The sequence below is a fragment of the Hippopotamus amphibius genome, chromosome 9, assembly GCF_030028045.1.
Source record: "Hippopotamus amphibius kiboko isolate mHipAmp2 chromosome 9, mHipAmp2.hap2, whole genome shotgun sequence".
NCBI classification, from domain to species: Eukaryota; Metazoa; Chordata; class Mammalia; order Artiodactyla; family Hippopotamidae; genus Hippopotamus; species Hippopotamus amphibius.
The window spans coordinates 124,639,516-124,650,800 of record NC_080194.1 but is presented as its reverse complement, the minus strand read 5'-3'; the positions used below and the strand labels follow the sequence as shown (position 1 = coordinate 124,650,800).

General features: G+C 56.1%; 1 protein-coding gene across 7 annotated transcripts in view; it reads left to right on the top strand.

The window, feature by feature from the left end:
• The window catches only part of CORO7 (coronin 7), a 59,140-nt gene continuing 47,855 nt past the window's right edge, over nucleotides 1–11,285 (top strand). For 4 of the 7 annotated variants that reach the window (XM_057747795.1, XM_057747796.1, XM_057747791.1 and 1 more), the window contains exons 1-6: nucleotides 1–150; nucleotides 2,629–2,725; nucleotides 3,536–3,610; nucleotides 7,684–7,754; nucleotides 8,106–8,289; nucleotides 11,008–11,084. In XM_057747795.1, coding sequence (XP_057603778.1) covers nucleotides 91–150; nucleotides 2,629–2,725; nucleotides 3,536–3,610; nucleotides 7,684–7,754; nucleotides 8,106–8,289; nucleotides 11,008–11,084 — 564 coding nt within the window. In that variant the 5' untranslated portion in view covers nucleotides 1–90. Of the gene's footprint in view, nucleotides 151–1,705; nucleotides 1,763–2,628; nucleotides 2,726–3,535; nucleotides 3,611–7,683; nucleotides 7,755–8,105; nucleotides 8,290–11,007; nucleotides 11,085–11,285 lie in introns of all 7 variants that reach the window. The other 3 variants (XM_057747797.1, XM_057747794.1, XM_057747792.1) reach the window with 2 other exon arrangements.

Sequence of the window (11,285 nt, the reverse complement as noted above, 5' to 3'; positions counted from 1 at the left end):
GGGAGGCGGCGGGAGTCGCTGCAGCTTGCAGTGCACCTGAGAGCCGACGCCCGAGTCCTCGAAGCTGCGCCTGCCGGGGTCCCTGCCGCCATGAACCGCTTCAAGGTGTCCAAGTTCCGGCACACGGAGGCTCGGCCGCCCCGCCGCGAGGTGAGCCCGGCTGCTGTCGCCCCTTGCGCCGCGGCCACCCCTCCCCCTCCTCTGGTCCAGCGCGGGGACCCCCGGAGCCCGCTTGCCCAGGGGCGCCCCCTTCAGGCCTGGGTCAGGAGTCCGGGCTGTCCCGTCGCCGCGCCGCGGTCAGAACCTGAAACTCCCGGGACACTCTCTGGCCTCTCGATGAGAGGTCCGCGGTCCGCTGGCCTGGCCGCCTTGCACCGGGACCACCGAGGCGGCGCAGCCCTCCCAGTGGGGCCAAGGCCTGAGGCCTGCGAGGCTGTCTGCATTCCCGGCTTCCGGTCGGCCTCTCCCGGGAGCCACGGCTCCTCCTTCCTGCCGCCCGGATCGCCCCTGCCCGGGGTTTGGGTGTGAGAGAGATGCCCCTCTCTGCCTTGGCCTTGGCGAGTCCGAGTGTGTCAGCTGGAAAGGGGGAGCTCCTTGGCCACAGGCGCGCCCCTCCCTCGGATTTCCGCCGGCGCTTCCTCTCGCGGCTGGCGTGAGCTCTTCCTCTACTCGGGGTGATGCTGCCAAAGGCTGGGTGGGGCCTGGGAAGCCCTAGCAGGTGGAGCCCAGCGAAGGAGCTGAACCAGATGGTGGGGGGAACCTCGGTCCCCCGGAAGAGCAGCAGGCTTGATGAGGGGTGAGCTTCAGAGATGATGCCAGCCCTTGTCTGCAGCGAAACGTTATTTAGAAGGTCTGGGAGTATCTTCCTAATGAAGCTTAGGAACTGATCTTGGTGACCCCATCAGGGGGGCCATCTCACATCAGGGCAGCCTAGAGCAGAGGCCCGGTTTTTATCCTCTGGACGATATTCCTGGGCATGTACCATGTGCTGTGTCCAGCTGCTGGGGTCACAGCAGTGAACACGGCAGCATTTTCCTTTCTCCCTGGTGCTTCTAGTCTCATGAGGAAGACAGCCAGCAAGCAGACAGGCATGCAAGGGCAATGCAGGTTTTAATGAATGCTCTGAAGAACACACACAAGGGGCTGGGATGAAGATGGAGATGGACCTAGAGATGGGGTTAACATCAATAGGGTGGTCTAGGAAGGCTGCTGGGAGGAGGTGACAGGAAGACAGGAAGGGTGAGAAGCAGCCAGCCATGGGAAGAATGGGGTGAGAAAGAGCCTGGTGGAGGAAGGAAAGTAGGCCAGGGTGGGTGAAGGGCAGTGACAGTGAAGCATGGTGTCAGGTGAGTCCAGAGTGGGCCTGCAGAGCCCAGGGGCCACAGGAAGAAGTTGGGTTTTACTGTGAGTGCAATGGGGAGGTTGAACCATTGAAAGGTTGCAGTGGGAGGTGGTGGTGGAGAGGTTCTCACGTTTGAATTAAGACCTTCTCTCTGAGGGCAGTAAGTACTGCTGGGAAGGGTCTGGAGTGTACTTAAGGGGCTCTGGGGCTTGTTCCTGGGTGCACCTCAGTCCAGCAAGGTAAACAGACAGGCATGGAACTAAGAATTACAGGGAGAGCTTAAAACGGTTTATATGTTAGGGAGGTGGGAGAGCAGGTGATCTGTTCTTTTCAAAGATGTTTCCTGTCATTGTATTTATACAGTAAACATAAATCAGGAGGGAAGACTAATGCAAGATGATAATGTTCTACTCATGCCAGGTGAACACTGAAATAGAAACTTGGGTGATGGGGGCGGTTTCCGGGACACTGTGAGTGGGTGGGCTTGGAAGTGTAGGTGCTCAATGGCTGGGCAGCAGAGATGCTGCGAGGTGCTGATACCAACAGGAAGCATTGGGACCTTCCTGACCTCAGTTTTAGAAAAAGTGTTCCTCTGCTACTCCACGCCTGGGCATGTTAACATTATTGCCTTTTTTTTTTTTTTTTAAGTTGTGGCACACGGGCTTAGTTGCTCCATGGCATGTGGAATCTTCCCAGGGCAGGGCTCGAACCCATGTCCTCTGCATTGGCAGGTGGATTCTTTACCACTGCGCCGCCTAGGAAGTCCATAACTTTATTGCCTTTTTATGGGGGTGCAGTGTTCACCTGACTATAGAACTTCATGGAAAGGCCATGATTTTCCCCTCTCTGAGCTTGGGTGTTTTCTCCTGGGGCTTGGAGAACACCCTGTACTTGGTGGAGGCCTTCAGCAATGCAGTTGAGGAAGTCGAATCTGTCTTCTACCTTAGGTGCTCACTTCTCCTTTCTCTGCTTCTTTCCCTCCCTTTTGACAGAATCAAACCCCCCACCAACACACACACTGCCCAATTAGCCTCTTGACCTTGTTTAGGAGTTTTCTTCTGACAGCTTCCTCTGCCTTATTAGAGAACTTATTTAATAAGCAAAGTTGACTCCTTTATGGAAGGTGATCCTTTCAAGGACATTTTATATTTTCTAAGGGTTTGATCCAAAAGAATACATCTCTAATGGTGCAGCTTTAAGGTAGAGTCCCCTGGATTATGCCCTGTGCCCTACCCCCTGCTTTAGGCAGAGCCCTGGCCAATAGTTTTTTTGTTCTTTATTTTCAGGCCTGGATCAGTGACATTCGAGCAGGAACTGCCCCCTCATGTGGGAACCATATCAAAGCCAGTTGCAGCTTAATTGCATTCAACTCTGACCGTCCAGGTAGGGAGGTGAACGTGGATGTGGGGATTCAGACATTGTCACCTTAGGTAGGGCGGGGCCAGAGGCTTGGAGGGGCCTCGAGGGCTCAGTGGTCAGCACCATGAAGGGCCTTAGACCCCTACAAACCAGTCAACGTGCAGTAGACAGATCGACTTCACTTCAGGCATTTGCCAACACACGTTGGCTTGGTTTTCAAGAGCTTGGCCTGGAGGGTGGGGAGGGGGCTGTCGCCTTGGTTTCCGGCTGTCCCCATATGCAGCCCACTCCTCGTCTGGGGGCAGCTGGGGTCAATACAGACACAAAAGCTCCCTGTGTAAGCTGGGGCTCTTTTGGTTGTCAGTGATAACTTAGACCTCAAATTGACTTAAGCAAGAAATGGATACTTTTTTGGTTTGTAGAACTGAGAATTTTAGGGGTTACTAAGAATTCTAGGGGTTTCAGGCAGAGCTGTATCTCAGCTGTATCCTGACCTCTCTCCCTGTCCCTCATCTCTGCTGCCCTTGGGTGATGGCTTCTTTCTCAGGTAAAGCTGGGAAGGTGGCCGCTGGCCGCTGACTGCTTATGATCCACAGTGCCATAAAGAGACACTTTTCACTAGTGTCTTTGTACAGTCAACGTCACGGAAAGCTCTTGTGTGGGGCAGGAACCGAACCCTCGGCCAGTCATCCTGTCCAGAAGGGTGTGGCCTTACAGTTGGTGGAGGCCCTGGGAAGGTCCAAGGCTGAGATTTTGGGTCTCATGTCCTCTGGGAGTCCTGGGTAGTAGATCCCCATTAGGCTTGAAGTCATAGCCCCCATGTTTGTTTGACAGGTGTGCTGGGCATCGTGCCTCTGGAAGGCCAGGAAGAGGACAAGAGACACGTGACCCACCTGGGCTGCCATTCAGGTGAGTGGGGACTGGACCCAGGAAGCCTGGAACTGGCCCCTCCCTCCCTGGGGCCAGGGATTCATACCCAACTGGTCCCGCAGCCCTGTGGCTAGCTGGGTCCCTCCTATTCTCCTCACTGTGCCTTCTGACAGACAGGGTCCGGATTGGAAGGCTGGTTCCTGGTTGAGAGTTCTGGCCTAGGCAGAGAGGAGGGAAGCTGAGTGTTCCAGGTGGTCAGGCCGGAAGGAGGGGGATATGCACCAGCCAGTGCCAGGCTCCAGGCTGCTGCTGGCTCCCTGTCATTGCAGAGGACTCAACCCTATGTGGTTCTTAGCCCTGTGTGCTCTCCTGGAGCCAAGCAGATCACCTCTCACCACCAGGCATCTTCCCCAGCCAGGCTGCTCAGGGCCCTCCAAGGAGGGGGCTGGTTGGGCTGCAGGGCTGGAGATGGGCTGTCACAAAGAGAGCTTTTGTCCACAACTGCAGCTGATTCTGGGGGCGCCCAGCAGTCCGCCTGGCAGCCCGCCTGCTTTGAGGGAACAGTTTGCTCTCCTTGGGCTACAGCAGCGCTGGCCCGGCTGCCTCCTCTTTCCCTCTCCAGCTGCGGTGGCCACAGGCCCAGACCCTCTGGATTATGTTCCTGGCTGCCTATTGGGCAGCCTTGGGTGAGGGAAGGGGGCTGATCCTTCGTCCCTGGTCTGGGTGTGCAGCTCAGTGCAGCAGTCCTGATGAAGACAGTGGCAGTTAATAAAATGACAGTAGTGAAGACTGATGGAGAGCTCCCTGGGCGCTAAGTGTGTTATCCGTTTTCTCACCTAATCCTTTTTTTAAACTTAAAACAACTTTATTGAGGTGTCATTTACATACTATAAACATTATTTGTTTTCAGGGAAGGATTTGATGACTTTTATCAAAGTTATAGGGTTGTGTATCTCACCATCCAGTTTTAGAACATTTCCATTATCCTGGGAAGACCCCTTGTGCCCCTTGGCAGTTAATGCGTTTCTACCTCAGGCACTGCAGCCTCAGGCAGACGTTGATCTTTCTGCCTCTGCAGCAGGGGCTGCAAGCTACTGTGTGGCCAGATCTGGCCTGCTGCCTGTCTTTGTAAATAGTTTTATTGGAACACAGCCACGCCTCTTCATTGACTTACCGTCCGGTGGCTGGTTTTTCCAACAACGGCAGAGTTAAGGAGACAGAGACCGTATGTCCCTCGAAACGTAAAACATTTCCTATCCCAACCTTCACAGAAAACATTTGCTGGTTTCTGCTCTACAGACTGCCTTTTCTGGACATTTCACGTAAACAGATTCACACTATACATAGTTCTTCAAAATCTGGTCTGTTACATTTGGCGTGGTGTTTTTGCAATCCATCTAACCTTGTATCACGTAGATGAAGTCTGCTTTTTCATCCATTCTCATGCCTTTTTGAGGCAGGTTTTTATTTTTATTTTTTTATTTTTTATTTGACTGTGCCATATGGCTGGCAGTATCTTAGTTCCCTGACTAGGGATTGAACCCGGACCCGGGCAGTGAAAGTGCTAAGTCCCTAACCACTGGACTGCCAGGGAATGCCCATGAAGTAGGGTTTTATTTTTATTTATTTTTATTTTTTTATATTTATTTATTTGTTTGTTTATTGGCTGTGTTGGGTCTTTGTTGCTACAGGCAGGCTTTCTCTAGTTACGGCGAGCGGGGGCTACTCTTCGTTGCAGTGTGTGGGCTTCTCAGTGCAGGGGCTTCTCCTATGATGGAGCACAGGCTTTAGGCAGGCACTCGGGCTTCCATGGTTGTGGCGCGCAGGCTTCAGTAGTTGTGGCTTATGGGCTTAGTTGCTTTGCGGCCTGTGGGATCTTCCCAGACCAAGGATCGAATCCGTGTCCCCTGCATTGGCAGGTGGATTCTTAACCATTGTACCACCAGGGAAGTCCTAGGTTTTTAAATAACTGATTTTTCAGTTAAGAAAACTGAGGCTCAAAGAGATTAGGAACTTAGTAATGTTGGCATTGCTGCTGGCAGAACCAGGATCAGAACCTGATTTTAAAGGTGTTTTTAGGCACAATGCTGTTTGCTTCTTGATGCTTTTTCCTCATGGTGAAATGGCCCCAAGCTGGTGTTGTCTGCAAGGTGGTGAGCCCCTGTTACTGGGGGACCAGGGTTCTGCTGGAGGATCGTAGCCTCACTGTGGCTCCAGTGATCCAGAGCCTCTGCCTGCAGGACCAGCCTTGCCGGGAAGCTGCTCTGAGGATGGCTGAGCTCCAGCTCCTCAGAACCTGCCCTCCAGGCACCAGGCACCAGTCTGCCCTCTTAGGTGCTGGTGGTGGGGAAATGTGGTGGCCTGGGTTTTGGCTGCTGCCCTGATTTCAGGGCCGCCTTCTGCCTCTCAGCTCAGGGCCAAGTGGTCCTTTGGTCCAGGGGAGCAGGAGGCTGGGAAGCATCTAGAGAGCATTTCTGCACGTCTGGGCTGTGGGGTGGTGGCTGGGGACCTGCTCTGATTTGGGAAAGACCATGTGTTGCTGTGCTGAGATTGTAGGTTCTGAAGCTGGACTGCCTGCCTGACCCTCAGCCTTGCCCCTTCTTAGCTGTGCAGCTCTGGGCAAGTTACTTAACATCTCTGTCCTTGTGTCCTCGTCCTCCGGTTGGGGATGATGCCACAGTGCCATCCTGCTGGGTCATTGTGAAGATTTGGTGAGATAAACACGTGAAGGCCACAGGCCTGCCGGCACAGCTGAGCACTCAGATCGGCCACATCACTGCTGCTCATTCCATTGGGCATGCCAGGGTCTGCACCCAGCCTGGGCTCTGCCCTGTCCCCCGAGGATCCCACAGGGTGGGGTGGCAGGGGTTCCCTGACCAGGAGTCTAGATTGGGACTGTCCCAAGGAGTGCATGTCCCCGTCTGCCCCTTCTCTTGTCTCCTCTGGCCAGATGCCCAGGGTCCAGTTCTGGCCTGGGCAGAAAGTGCACTTGCTTGGCCCCCTTGGGGAGACTGGCAGTAGGCATGGTCTCTGTGCTCCTTGCTCTGGTGACTCAGACCTGGCCGTCCTGCTCACATCTCTGCTGCCCCCACACCCGAGGCCTGGCCTTGTCTCTGCCCCCTTGAAGCCCCCAGTCTCATTTCCCCTCTGGGCTCTGGCTCCCTCCTTGTGCCCCACCTCCCCTCTCAGCCCACCAGAGGTGAGCAGTTCAGGTTCTTAGGTTGTGAAGAACTGAGACCAGCTCCAGCTTGCTTAAGCCAAAAAGGGATTTATTGGGAGACTCCTGGGGAGCTTCCAGAACTGAAGGAGCAGCTGGACACACAGACTTTAGGAGGGTCCTGGCTTGGGAGCTGACGGCTCCCTCCCAGCTGGCTGCCCTCCACCCAGGCCAGTCCCTGAGGTGCCGTGTCGCTAGGCCTCCCATTCCTGGTTTTATTCCCTTCAGAGAGAAGCTGGCTACCCGGGCTGGAGTCAGGTGCACCCCCTGCAGGTGGTCCAGCCCTGGCTTGTCAAGGGGCAGAGGATTCCTAGGTCAGGCACGTCACCCCAGCCCCCTGCCTACCTGATGTCGTAAACTGCGCCACCCTCCATATCCTCCAGGGCCCGCTGTGCCCCCTCCAGGAAGCCTCTCCTGGTCCCCACTGCGTACACGGCCCGCCTTTTACTGCATTTGCAGAGAAGTGTGTGTCTCCCTGCGGATGTGACGAGGGTCCATCAGGGCTGCGTAGCCTCTCTTTTGTCCTGTTTGTAAATCCTGTGGGGGCCAGTGCTCGTGTCCATTCACCTGAGCTGGGTTCTGGATGCTGGGCGAATGCAGGTACCTGGTAATCCGAGGCGCTTCCTGCCCATCGTCCTGCCAACCTCCTGTTGCCGGGCCCTTGGCCACCCTGGGCTGCAGGGCTCTAGGGTATGCGTGTTGTAGGCGAGGGCCTGTGGCGTTGGCCCCTGTTCTCCAGAGGTGCCCTCCCCCGGAGGACTCTCAGCCTGCCGCCGAGGGGTCCGCGCAGAGGCCCTGGGCCTTGGTTCCGGCCTTGAGAGAGGGCACGGTGGGCTGGAACAGGACGTTCTGGCGGGCCCTTGTCTGGGCTGTGTCAGCTGTTTCTCTCCCGCAGACCTGGTCACAGACTTGGACTTCTCTCCCTTTGATGACTTCCTCTTGGCCACAGCCTCAGCCGACAGGACGGTGAGTGGAGTGGCAGGAAGAGCTCTTACGGGCCTTCTGAGCCCTCTGGGCCCTGCTGGTTCCTGGTCCAGCCCCTCCTGCGAAGTGCCTCAGTCCACGCCCGCTCCTATGCACGCGCCCTGAGCCACGCGGTGACCTGCGTTCCGCTGCTCTGCTGCCTGTGGACAGCAGGCCTGGCTCCCCCCGCTCCCGTGTCTTCCCCTCAGCCCTTAACCACGCCCCGTGATCCTGAGCCCGTCCCCCTCCCTTCCCCTGAGGTCGGGGGCAGCCAGGGCAGGGCTGGCTGGAGGCTGGCCGGGGGCGTCGCGGCCCCTCCCGGCCCTGGGCTCACGGGCTCGGTCTTTCCGGCAGGTGAAACTCTGGCGGCTGCAGGCCCCTGGCCAGGCGCTGCCCTCGGGGCCTGGGCTGGTGCTGGGCCCTGAGGACGCCCAGGTGGAGGTGCTGCAGTTCCACCCCACCGCGGATGGCGTCCTGGTGAGTGCGGCGGGCAGGGCCGTGAAGGTCTGGGACGCTGCCCAGCAGCAGCCCCTCACAGGTACGGGCCACACTGGCCCTCCCTCCCTGGGCAGCCCCGCCTGGCAGCGCTTTGTTTCTTTGTTTATGATTTTGGTAAAGTTTCACATGTACGTGGCATATATATGTATTTATGTATATATGTGTGTGTGTGTGTGTGTGTGGTTGTGTACGGGTGTGTATATATTATATAATTTTACAAGGCTTGTTGCAAACACCTCATCCCTCCTGACTTCCCATAGGCATTTGTTTTCATCTCACTTAACAGTTTTTTCTGCTTTTTCCTCCATCTGTCTAAATAACTTCCTTATACTGTTATTTTTTGAATTGTGTGACATTTCCGTTTTGAAAACAAGCTACCGATTTCTCCTCTAGAGGATGAGAATTTTGCTGTTTCTACGTCCCCTCCCCCCAAATGCTGCGTCTGTCATTTTCCCTGTATCGATTGTCCTGGTCCATTTGGGCTGCTGTAACAAAATCCCACAGACTGGGTGGGTTGCAGACAACAGGCGTTGATTCCTCACAGTTCTGGAGGCTGGACGTCTAAGATCAAGGCACCAACAGATTCAGTGTCTGGTGAAGACCTGCTTCCTGGTTCACAGAGGGCCGTCTCCTCTCTGTGTCCTCACACGGCAGTCGGGGTGAGAGAGCTCTCTGGGACCTCTTTTATGAGAGCACTGATTCCTTTCATGAGACTCCACCCTCATGACCTATCACTTCCCAGAGGCCCTGTCTCTGGATTCTACCCCAGTGGGAGTTAGGTTTCAACATGTGACTTTGGGGGGCACACACTCAGACCACGCATAGATGGTGACAGCTTTGGGTCAGGTTCCTCAGGGTTTGAGTGGTTATGACCCTGTGGTGTGAGGAACAACGGAGCCCAGGGTGTTTTCTGAGGCAGCATCACCAAATCCTCTCTGCAGCGTCCTCCTTGACATGTTCAAGGTAAAGGAAGACGTGAGGCTCAGAGCATTGAAGGGAGGGCTTGCCCCGCAGGGGTGTGCAGAGTGTCCAGGGTGGGCCAGGCTCAGCATGGTGATGCCCCCACCTCTGCTGGGACCAAGGGCCAGCAGCACAGGGAGGCGTCTGAGGGACTTCCTCCTGGCAGCATCAGTTACCGAGACGTCAGCCAGTACCCACCGTGGAGGCGTCGTGTGCTACAAGGGAGGTGAAATTCAAGGTTCAGGCCGTGCCCCCAACGTGTTCCTGGTGCAGTCAAGGAGACCAGCCTAAGCTGGTGCAGGCCGCCAGACAGTGTGTCATCAGGGAGTCACCCAGCTGTAACTTCCATCTCTCAAGCCCTTCTTGTGTGCCCGGCCCTGTGCTGAGGGCGTCACAGTGATGGGTGTTGCCGTTCCCATGTTACAGGTGAGGTGAAGTAACTTGACCAAGGCCGCAATGCAAGCAGCTGACAGGGCTGGGATTAATGTCAGGGTAGTAGACCTCGGTAGAGTAGTTACCTACTGCTGCAGAAAGAGTTACCCCGAAGCCTAGAGGCTTAAAACAACTGAAAACGTTTATCATCTCACAATTTCTAAATGTCAGGGATTTGGGAGCAGCTTCGTTGGGTGGTTCTGGCTCAGGGTTTCTCGTGAGATTGGGGTCAAGCGTCCGCTGGGGCTGCTGTCATCTGAAGGCTGGACTGGGGTGGAGGGATCTGCTTCCTAAGTGGTTCACTCGCGTGGTGCCGGCCGTGGAGGCCTCGGTTCTTCCCCGTGGGCCTCTCCGTGGGCTGCTTGAGTGCCCTCGCTACACGGCGGCTGCCTCGCCTGGTGGACAGGCCAAGAGAGGGAGCACGGAGGAGGCCACGGTGCCGTTCATGACCCCGCTGTGGAAGGCACGTGCTCTCCGCGGGAAGCGAGTCACTGAGTCCTGCTCACACTCAAGAGGAAGGGAATTGGGCCCCACGTTTTGAGAGGTGGTGATAGTTTCCTGGAGCTGCCATGACAGCGTACCACAGACAGAGCGGCTTAAAAGAACAGATTTATTATCTCACAGTTCCGGAGACCAGAAGTCCAAAATTGACGTGTCGGCAGGGCTGGTTCCTTTTGAGCTGCGAGGGAGAGTTTGTTCCGGGCCTCACCCCCAGCTTCTGTGGCTTTGAGTGCTCCTTGTCTTGTCGACGGCCGTCTTCCCTCTGTTCGCATCATCTTCTCTCTCTGCATGTTTGTCTCTCGATCTGATTTCCCTTTTCACAAGGACATCATTCATACTGCATTAGCATCCACTCTAGCAATATCAGCTTAACTTGATCACCTGCAAAGACCCTATTTCCGAAGAAAGTCACATGCACAGGTGCTGAGGGTTTCGAGTACTTCAGCCTCTTTTGGGGGGACACAATTTGGCCTGTGACAGGAGGAGCGTCAAAGAATTTGTGGACACATTTTAAAGCTGTCGCATTGTGGGGGGAGGGAGTGGGATGGCCCGAGTAGGGGCCCGGGGCGGGTGTGTGTGTGACATGTCTGTGGGCTGCGAGGGGTGTGGGGTGGGGAGGGAAGTTGGTGGCTGAGCAGAGTGAGGTCGCTCAGGAGCAGGGAGCCTGGGGAAGGAGTAGGGGTGTGGTCTGAGGAGGGCAAGGCTGAAGGAAGCATCCCCCCCCCAATCTGGCAGGCGCTGCTGCCCCTTCCCCAGAATCACCCCCAAGCCAGGCCCGCCTGCACCTGCTTCCCTGATGCCCTCATTGCCAGGGACAGGGTGGGGGGACCTTGGACCCCTCCTGACCACGGCTGCTTCTCTGCAGAGCTGGCGGCCCACGGGGACCTGGTGCAAGGTGCCGTCTGGAGCCGCGATGGAGCCCTGGTGGGCACAACATGCAAGGTAAGGGTGGGCAGTGAGACTCGAGTACCTGCCCGCGGGGGCCTGAAGTGTGCCCAGCTCTGCCAGGGCTGTCACGTCACAGAGCCCGTGTCCTGGGCTGTACCTGTCAGGCTCAGCAGTACTTGTGGGGCAGCAGAAAACCAAGGCCAGGGTGGGTGTTCACCCCTGCTGCCCTCACACCTCTGGCTCATACCTGTCTCT